The 10766-nt window shown below is 40.7% G+C and overlaps 1 protein-coding gene across 1 annotated transcript; it reads right to left on the reverse strand.

Annotated features, from left to right (window-relative positions):
* Positions 1–579: 579 nt before the first annotated feature.
* On the reverse strand, positions 580–2247 carry LOC129855921 (scavenger receptor cysteine-rich type 1 protein M130-like). Its single transcript, XM_055924034.1, has 3 exons — positions 1958–2247; positions 1224–1529; positions 580–1098 (listed from the first exon to the last, which is right to left on the reverse strand). Exons 1-3 carry the CDS (start codon positions 2166–2168, stop codon positions 650–652), a joined length of 966 nt encoding a protein of 321 aa, XP_055780009.1. The 5' UTR covers positions 2169–2247; the 3' UTR covers positions 580–649.
* Between the last annotated feature and the right edge of the window lie 8519 nt (positions 2248–10766).

Consider the following 10766-nt stretch of genomic DNA (forward strand, 5'->3'; position numbering starts at 1 on the left):
TGTTAATGACAAAGTTATAAGTCTGGTTCATGTTCAGTTACCTGTGATGGTGAGGGAGAGGAGCTCACTCTCAGAGGAGAAGTTATGAGAGAAAACATAATTGTCATAAACACAGCTGTAGTTCCCTTGGTGGGAGTCATCTGCAGCAGGGAAGAGGAAGGCAGCAGAGTGATTGACAGCTGGCTGGGTCTGGGTTCTGTTGGAGCCGGTGAACGTGAGGAGGAAGGAGCCTCCTGGGTACTGTGGCTGAGTGGAGCAGGTGATGGTGAAGCTGTAGCCCCTGAACATCTCGGGCCCCTGGTGGCCCCTGAAGACCCCTCCCATTGAGTCAGTCAGGGAGATATCAGGCTGGACCAGGAGATCTGTAACAATAAAAGAGAAGAAGAAAAACCTCTTCAACTAGTTTCCTATAGATATGACAATAACATCAGCATATAACAGTGCTAGCCACCCTCCCTCACAGGGCAACATGAGTAGTGGGCCTACAGTCACTGAGACAACATATGTTGATATCAGGCTTAAGCAGGACATCTGGAACAAGAGGAGAGAAAAAGAAAACGTAGCTCCTCAACTACTTTCCTCATTTAGATATGACAATAACATGACATGTGACAGTGGTAGTGAGTAGAGACGTTCACTGAGATAACACTCAAATACAAAAGCATTCTGGGATATTTAACTTGTATTTCATTCCTACTTGACTGAGTGATCTACTTTGCAAAGCAGACTGACAAGTTAAACAGTCATCATGAGAGGTGCAGAGGAAGTTGTATGAATGAAGGAAATCAGTTGAATATAAATATAATATAATTTTATTACCTGAGCAGATCACTGTGAGTCCAGGAAGGAGACCATAACTTCTTCTACACTCCCTCAGTGAAGATTCAGACCCAGAACAGTAAACTATAAACCCTCCAGTGGTGTTTCCTGGTAGTTCTGAAACAGTAGAGCCACATCCCAGCTGTCTACACACTACTGCAGCTACATTCTCCTCGTTCCAGTCCTCAGTTCCCACAGTCCTCCACTCTCCCTGGTCGTACTGCTCCACTCCACCAGCACAGCGACTGCCTCCTCCCACCAGCCTCACATCATCAGGCTCTGAGAAAAGAAAAGAGAGAGACAGTAATCTTACTATTTTCTCACTAAAACACACCTATATTGTCTCTCATATTCTTCACACCAGGTGAGACACAATGTTGATTGAGTGACAAACTGTTTCTTACCTGAGCAGGTGAGTCCAACAGCATTACCAGGTAGGCAGGTGTTGTTTTCTCTGTCTGAGGTGTCACAGTCCAGGAGAAGGGACTCTTTGCCTTTACACTGGAACTCTTTATCCCAGGTCTGACCCTCACCTCCTCCATAGAGCCCCCCCTGTAGAGCTGCAGGAGCACCACAGCCAAGCTCCCCACAGACTACCTCTGCATCCTGCCGGTCAAAGTCAGCTTCACACACTGAGGCCCAGGACTGATTGGACTTCACCTCCACTCTCCCAGAGCAGAGACCAGCTCCATCCACAAGCCGCACAGACTCTGGAGAAAAAGAGTTGGTTGAACATTCAATCAGTTTTGTTGATGACACTGTCAAGGACTAAACACAAATATGTTGGATAAAAGATTGTAGTTTGCTATGTTTGATAATGTAAGAGGTAGAAATGGGTTCTTAGTCACTCAGGATCGGGTTGGGAATAATGCAGGCAGGAGACAGGAATAAGTTCACTTCACTTTATAGAAAATAAACAGCTGGACATCCATCAGGCAGCTTCACTTCAGTACCATCTGAACTACAATGATCTGCCCATGAACATCTCCCATAAACCAATATGACAAACACACATATAATGTTTAAATACATCTGACATCTCTCCCTCTATTTAAATGAAATAAAAACACATAAAACATGATACATGGTAATATTGTATAATGTACAAATAAATCTCTCAATATGACCAGTCTCTTACCTGAACAGGTCACATGATGATAATATCCACCATCACAGACACCAGGTTCTCCGCTGATCATGATGCTACACTGTCCAATAGAAGACTCATGTCCAATGCAAAGATTTAGTGTGACTCCTCTTCTTCCATCTTCAATCAGACGTCCTCTAGATTCAGCTACAGGATTCCCACAGTCCAGCTGTCTACACACAACCTTAACCTCTGTCATCATGCTCCACCCACTAGGACATAGACCTGACCATTCTCCTCTGTAGAAGGCTTCCACTATCCCAGAACAGGAAGTGGTCCCATTCACCAGTCTGACTGAATATTCAGCTGTAAACAGCAGAGAGGAAAACACAGTGGTGAGGACAGATGATGACAGTGATTCTGTTATTCTCACAACAGTAATGCTTTGTGGTTGACAAGTATTAGTAGTTCCATAAAACACTACTTGTTATTGGGTTTCAGAATGGTTTGTATGGACACATGAATTTCTCCATGTGGGATAATAAAGTTGACTAATATTGAACTGCTATAATCACTGTAGATTTATACTCTACCTACCTGGTGGACTGACACTTGGAGCCTGGAGATCTGAGGAGGAAGAGAGAGACAGAGGAGAAAGAGAGAGAAAGATAGAGAGAAATAAATGAGAAAGGGAGGAGTCAGAGGAAGAGAGAGACAGAGGAGAAAGGGAGGAATCAGAGGAAGAGAGAGACAGAGGAGAAAGGGAGGAGTCAGAGGAAGAGAGAGACAGAGGAGAAAGGGAGGAGTCAGAGGAAGAGAGAGACAGAGGAGAAACGGAGGAGTCAGAGGAAGAGAGAGACAGAGGTTTAATGAACATCAACATGACCTTTCATGATGTGATGGGAAGACAGGCTTATCGTTGGTATGGTGCAACAACACCCATGTGTACATACACTATATATACAAAAGTATGTGGACACCCCTTCAAATTAGTGGATTCTATTTCAGCCACACCAACAACCACGTGTACACACACTCTCTCTCCTCTTCCCTTTCTCTCTCCCCTACCCTCCTCTCTCCCCTACCCTCCTCTCTCCCTACTCTCCTCTCTCTCCTCCTCCTCAAATCTCTCTCCCCACCCCTCCTCTCTCTTCCATCTTTCTCTCCCTCTTTCTCTTCTTGACATATAGTGTTGGACCTGTTGATCTTGACTCATCACATAGACCTCTGGCTTCGACACTCCCCCCTTCTCCTGCTCTAACATAAGACCAATATTAAATAGATACATAAAATATACTCTCATTCATTTACATAGAGACAGATTCAATCAATCATTGACACACTGAATATACAACAGTCAGATGCATGACACCATCACAACTTAACTGACATTAGTGCCCGTCCCCAGATGGACAGTTAGGCTACAGTAAAGTACATTTACAGGTGATCACATCATTGTCCTGCTTTGAGACACATTTTTACTGTCTGCTTCCAGTTGCATGTTATTTTACTAGCCCTGCAAATGGTAATGTATCTTACAATATCAAAACATATCTCAGTAACTGTCACAAGTGTATATCAATATAACAGCCTCCTACCTGTGCTCCACAACAGGGTCATCAGTACCACTGCAGGTATCATATCTGTCTCTAACTGGGGCTCCACTGACATATACAGTCTACTGTCATAAGGTTTGGACTGAAGAGTGGAACATACTGCTAGGCTATATGACTTCTCTCTCATTACGTCCTAACTTCAATGATGTGAGATAAACTTCTTAGCAACTTATCTTGGATCAGTGGTTGAACACACTACAGCAAACTGAAAAACTCCACAGGAAACTGCTGGCAGAGCAGCAACGTTTCACATAGTGTGTCCTATAATGTCACATCTATAATATCAGCTCTAACTTTCTACTGCTTGAGTTCACCTCTTATAGAATAGTGGCTTAATGTTCCAGCACCTCAATATAAACAGTACCAGCACCCAAAATTAATACTGATGAGGTCTCATGTTAGAGCAGGAGAAGGGGGGATGTGGTGTAGAAGCTAGCGGTCTGTTACCCAAGTCAACTCAACAGGCCTGATGCTATATGTCAGGGTCAGGCTGGGCTGGGACAAGAGAGGAACAGGTTACTGGTTATGATGACATAACTGGTGAGAAGTCAGCAATAAAAAGATGAAGAGGGAGAACAGGGGGAGAAGGCGAGTGGAGAGGAGAGGAGAGGAGAGGAGAGGAGAGGAGAGGAGAGGGGGGAGAAGAGGGGGAGAAGGGGAGAGGAGAGGAGAGGAGAGGAGAGGGGGGAGAAGAGGGGGAGAAGGGGAGAGGAGAGGAGAGGAGAGGAGAGGGGGGAGAAGAGGGGGAGAAGGGGAGAGGAGAGGAGAGTGGGGAGAAGAGGGGGAGAAGGGGAGAGGAGAGGAGGTACTGTTTGTCTCCCACCGTTCCACTCAGAGTTCTCCTTCTGTTATCCATCATATTTAGTACACCTGTCATTTCAGTGAAGGGAAGTGAACAAGTGCACACTTTAGGAGAAAGGAGAGATAATTGGGACAATGCTTCTTTCTAGTCTACAGTTCTGCGTCTGTGACACCAGATTACCACCTAGTGGCCATAAGAGGAACTGTCCTGTTGGTGTGTTTTTACTGCTGGCTAGGGCATGGACTCAGGGAGAGAGTGGAGGGGTGACTAGTAGTTCTGTCTGTCTGTCTGGGGCCTGGACTCAGGGAGAGAGTGGAGGGGTGACTAGTAGTTCTGTCTGTCTGTCTGTCTGTCTGTCTGTCTGTCTGTCTGTCTGTCTGGGGCCTGGACTCAGGGAGAGAGTGGAGGGATGACTAGTAGTCCTGTCTGTCTGTACTTCCGTCCGTCCGTCTGTCTGCCCTGACTTTACAGAGTATTGTGTGTAGATCATTGACAATTAAATACATTTTAATCCCACTTTGTAACAATCAAATGTGAAGAAATCCAAGGGACTTTCTGTAGGCACTGTAATGCAATTTAAGCAAATGTGATTTTCTTGTTTTTTTATTTATTACGTATAGCCAGGGGCTCCAACACTCAGACATAATTGACGAACAAAGCAGTTCAGTTTAATTCCTATTCTAAGTTTATCAAAATGTTTGTGAGATATAATTTGTGAGTACATTTGTTTCATTTAGTCAGGTGACCTTGAATTGCAGGAATTCATTCCATTCATGAATTCCAGCAGTCCATTAAACGTTGGTATCTGATGTAGAACATGTCCATTAAACGTTGGTATCTGATAAAGAACAGGTCCATTAAACGTTGGTATCTGATGTAGAACAGGTCCATTAAACGTTGGTATCTGATGTAGAACATGTCCATTAAACGTTGGTATCTGATGTAGAACATGTCCATTAAACGTTGGTATCTGATGTAGAACAGGTCCATTAAACGTTGGTATCTGATAAAGACATGTCCATTAAACGTTGGTATCTGATAAAGAACATGTCCATTAAACGTTGGTATCTGATGTAGAACATGTCCATTAAACGTTGGTATCTGATGTAGAACATGTCCATTAAACGTTGGTATCTGATAAAGACATGTCCATTAAACGTTGGTATCTGATGTAGAACATGTCCATTAAACGTTGGTATCTGATGTAGAACAGGTCCATTAAACGTTGGTATCTGATGTAGAACATGTCCATTAAACGTTGGTATCTGATGTAGAACATGTCCATTAAACGTTGGTATCTGATGTAGAACAGGTCCATTAAACGTTGGTATCTGATAAAGAACATGTCCATTAAACGTTGGTATCTGATGTAGAACATGTCCATTAAACGTTGGTATCTGATGTAGAACAGGTCCATTAAACGTTGGTATCTGATGTAGAACAGGTCCATTAAACGTTGGTATCTGATGTAGAACATGTCCATTAAACGTTGGTATCTGATGTAGAACATGTCCATTAAACGTTGGTATCTGATGTAGAACAGGTCCATTAAACGTTGGTATCTGATGTAGAACAGGTCCATTAAACGTTGGTATCTGATAAAGACATGTCCATTAAACGTTGGTATCTGATGTAGAACATGTCCATTAAACGTTGGTATCTGATGTAGAACATGTCCATTAAACGTTGGTATCTGATAAAGAACATGTCCATTAAACGTTGGTATCTGATAAAGAACAGGTCCATTAAACGTTGGTATCTGATGTAGAACAGGTCCATTAAACGTTGGTATCTGATGTAGAACAGGTCCATTAAACGTTGGTATCTGATGTAGAACAGGTCCATTAAACGTTGGTATCTGATGTAGAACATGTCCATTAAACGTTGGTATCTGATGTAGAACATGTCCATTAAACGTTGGTATCTGATGTAGAACATGTCCATTAAACGTTGGTATCTGATAAAGAACAGGTCCATTAAACGTTGGTATCTGATATAGAACAGGTCCATTAAACGTTGGTATCTGATAAAGACATGTCCATTAAACGTTGGTATCTGATGTAGAACATGTCCATTAAACGTTGGTATCTGATGTAGAACAGGTCCATTAAACGTTGGTATCTGATATAGAACATGTCCATTAAACGTTGGTATCTGATGTAGAACATGTCCATTAAACGTTGGTATCTGATGTAGAACAGGTCCATTAAACGTTGGTATCTGATGTAGAACAGGTCCATTAAACGTTGGTATCTGATGTAGAACAGGTCCATTAAACGTTGGTATCTGATGTAGAACAGGTCCATTAAACGTTGGTATCTGATGTAGAACAGGTCCATTAAACGTTGGTATCTGATGTAGAACAGGTCCATTAAACGTTGGTATCTGATGTAGAACAGGTCCATTAAACGTTGGTATCTGATGTAGAACAGGTCCATTAAACGTTGGTATCTGATGTAGAACATGTCCATTAAACGTTGGTATCTGATGTAGAACAGGTCCATTAAACGTTGGTATCTGATGTAGAACAGGTCCATTAAACGTTGGTATCTGATGTAGAACAGGTCCATTAAACGTTGGTATCTGATGTAGAACAGGTCCATTAAACGTTGGTATCTGATGTAGAACAGGTCCATTAAACGTTGGTATCTGATGTAGAACATGTCCATTAAACGTTGGTATCTGATGTAGAACAGGTCCATTAAACGTTGGTATCTGAGGTAGAACAGGTCCATTAAACGTTGGTATCTGATGTAGAACAGGTCCATTAAACGTTGGTATCTGATGTAGAACATGTCCATTAAACGGTGGTATCTGATAAAGACATGTCCATTAAACGTTGGTATCTGATGTAGAACATGTCCATTAAACGTTGGTATCTGATAAAGACATGTCCATTAAACGTTGGTATCTGATGTAGAACATGTCCATTAAACGTTGGTATCTGATAAAGAACATGTCCATTAAACGTTGGTATCTGATGTAGAACAGGTCCATTAAACGTTGGTATCTGATAAAGACATGTCCATTAAACGTTGGTATCTGATAAAGAACATGTCCATTAAACGTTGGTATCTGATAAAGAACATGTCCATTAAACGTTGGTATCTGATAAAGAACAGGTCCATTAAACGTTGGTATCTGATGTAGAACAGGTCCAATAAACGTTGGTATCTGATGTAGAACAGGTCCATTAAACGTTGGTATCTGATAAAGAACATGTCCATTAAACGTTGGTATCTGATGTAGAACAGGTCCATTAAACGTTGGTATCTGATGTAGAACAGGTCCATTAAACGTTGGTATCTGATGTAGAACATGTCCATTAAACGTTGGTATCTGATGTAGAACAGGTCCATTAAACGTTGGTATCTGATGTAGAACATGTCCATTAAACGTTGGTATCTGATAAAGAACATGTCCATTAAACGTTGGTATCTGATGTAGAACAGGTCCATTAAACGTTGGTATCTGATGTAGAACAGGTCCATTAAACGTTGGTATCTGATGTAGAACAGGTCCATTAAACGTTGGTATCTGATGTAGAACAGGTCCATTAAACGTTGGTATCTGATGTAGAACAGGTCCATTAAACGTTGGTATCTGATGTAGAACAGGTCCATTAAACGTTGGTATCTGATGTAGAACAGGTCCATTAAACGTTGGTATCTGATGTAGAACAGGTCCATTAAACGTTGGTATCTGATAAAGAACATGTCCATTAAACGTTGGTATCTGATGTAGAAAATGTCCATTAAACGTTGGTATCTGATGTAGAAAATGTCCATTAAACGTTGGTATCTGATAAAGACATGTCCATTAAACGTTGGTATCTGATGTAGAAAATGTCCATTAAACGTTGGTATCTGATAAAGACATGTCCATTAAACGTTGGTATCTGATAAAGACATGTCCATTAAACGTTGGTATCTGATAAAGACATGTCCATTAAACGTTGGTATCTGATAAAGACATGTCCATTAAACGTTGGTATCTGATGTAGAACAGGTCCATTAAACGTTGGTATCTGATGTAGAACATGTCCATTAAACGTTGGTATCTGATGTAGAACAGGTCCATTAAACGTTGGTATCTGATGTAGAACAGGTCCATTAAACGTTGGTATCTGATGTAGAACATGTCCATTAAACGTTGGTATCTGATGTAGAACAGGTCCATTAAACGTTGGTATCTGATAAAGAACATGTCCATTAAACGTTGGTATCTGATGTAGAACAGGTCCATTAAACGTTGGTATCTGATGTAGAACATGTCCATTAAACGTTGGTATCTGATGTAGAACAGGTCCATTAAACGTTGGTATCTGATGTAGAACAGGTCCATTAAACGTTGGTATCTGATAAAGAACATGTCCATTAAACGTTGGTATCTGATGTAGAACAGGTCCATTAAACGTTGGTATCTGATAAAGACATGTCCATTAAACGTTGGTATCTGATAAAGACATGTCCATTAAATGTTGGTATCTGATATAGAACATGTCCATTAAACGTTGGTATCTGATGTAGAACAGGTCCATTAAACGTTGGTATCTGATAAAGACATGTCCATTAAACGTTGGTATCTGATGTAGAACAGGTCCATTAAACGTTGGTATCTGATGTAGAACATGTCCATTAAACGTTGGTATCTGATGTAGAACAGGTCCATTAAACGTTGGTATCTGATGTAGAACATGTCCATTAAACGTTGGTATCTGATGTAGAACAGGTCCATTAAACGTTGGTATCTGATGTAGAACAGGTCCATTAAACGTTGGTATCTGATGTAGAACAGGTCCATTAAACGTTGGTATCTGATGTAGAACATGTCCATTAAACGTTGGTATCTGATGTAGAACATGTCCATTAAACGTTGGTATCTGATGTAGAACATGTCCATTAAACGTTGGTATCTGATGTAGAACAGGTCCATTAAACGTTGGTATCTGATGTAGAACAGGTCCATTAAACGTTGGTATCTGATGTAGAACAGGTCCATTAAACGTTGGTATCTGATAGAGAACATGTCCATTAAACGTTGGTATCTGATGTAGAACATGTCCATTAAACGTTGGTATCTGATAAAGAACATGTCCATTAAACGTTGGTATCTGATAAAGACATGTCCATTAAACGTTGGTATCTGATGTAGAACATGTCCATTAAACGTTGGTATCTGATGTAGAACATGTCCATTAAACGTTGGTATCTGATGTAGAACATGTCCATTAAACGTTGGTATCTGATGTAGAACAGGTCCATTAAACGTTGGTATCTGATAAAGACATGTCCATTAAACGTTGGTATCTGATGTAGAACAGGTCCATTAAACGTTGGTATCTGATAAAGACATGTCCATTAAACGTTGGTATCTGATAAAGACATGTCCATTAAACGTTGGTATCTGATGTAGAACATGTCCATTAAACGTTGGTATCTGATAAAGACATGTCCATTAAACGTTGGTATCTGATGTAGAACAGGTCCATTAAACGTTGGTATCTGATGTAGAACAGGTCCATTAAACGTTGGTATCTGATAAAGACATGTCCATTAAACGTTGGTATCTGATAAAGACATGTCCATTAAACGTTGGTATCTGATGTAGAACATGTCCATTAAACGTTGGTATCTGATAAAGACATGTCCATTAAACGTTGGTATCTGATAAAGACATGTCCATTAAACGTTGGTATCTGATGTAGAACAGGTCCATTAAACGTTGGTATCTGATGTAGAACAGGTCCATTAAACGTTGGTATCTGATAAAGAACATGTCCATTAAACGTTGGTATCTGATGTAGAACAGGTCCATTAAACGTTGGTATCTGATGTAGAACAGGTCCATTAAACGTTGGTATCTGATGTAGAACATGTCCATTAAACGTTGGTATCTGATGTAGAACAGGTCCATTAAACGTTGGTATCTGATGTAGAACATGTCCATTAAACGTTGGTATCTGATGTAGAACAGGTCCATTAAACGTTGGTATCTGATGTAGAACATGTCCATTAAACGTTGGTATCTGATGTAGAACAGGTCCATTAAACGTTGGTATCTGATAAAGACATGTCCATTAAACGTTGGTATCTGATGTAGAACATGTCCATTAAACGTTGGTATCTGATGTAGAACAGGTCCATTAAACGTTGGTATCTGATGTAGAACATGTCCATTAAACGTTGGTATCTGATGTAGAACAGGTCCATTAAACGTTGGTATCTGATAAAGACATGTCCATTAAACGTTGGTATCTGATGTAGAACAGGTCCATTAAACGTTGGTATCTGATAAAGAACATGTCCATTAAACGTTGGTATCTGATAAAGAACATGTCCATTAAACGTTGGTATCTGATGTAGAACAGGTCCATTAAACGTTGGTATCTGATGTAGAACAGGTCCATTAAACGTTGGTATCTGATAAAGACATGTCCATT

This window comes from Salvelinus fontinalis, chromosome 5, assembly GCF_029448725.1.
Source record: "Salvelinus fontinalis isolate EN_2023a chromosome 5, ASM2944872v1, whole genome shotgun sequence".
NCBI classification, from domain to species: domain Eukaryota; kingdom Metazoa; phylum Chordata; class Actinopteri; order Salmoniformes; family Salmonidae; genus Salvelinus; species Salvelinus fontinalis.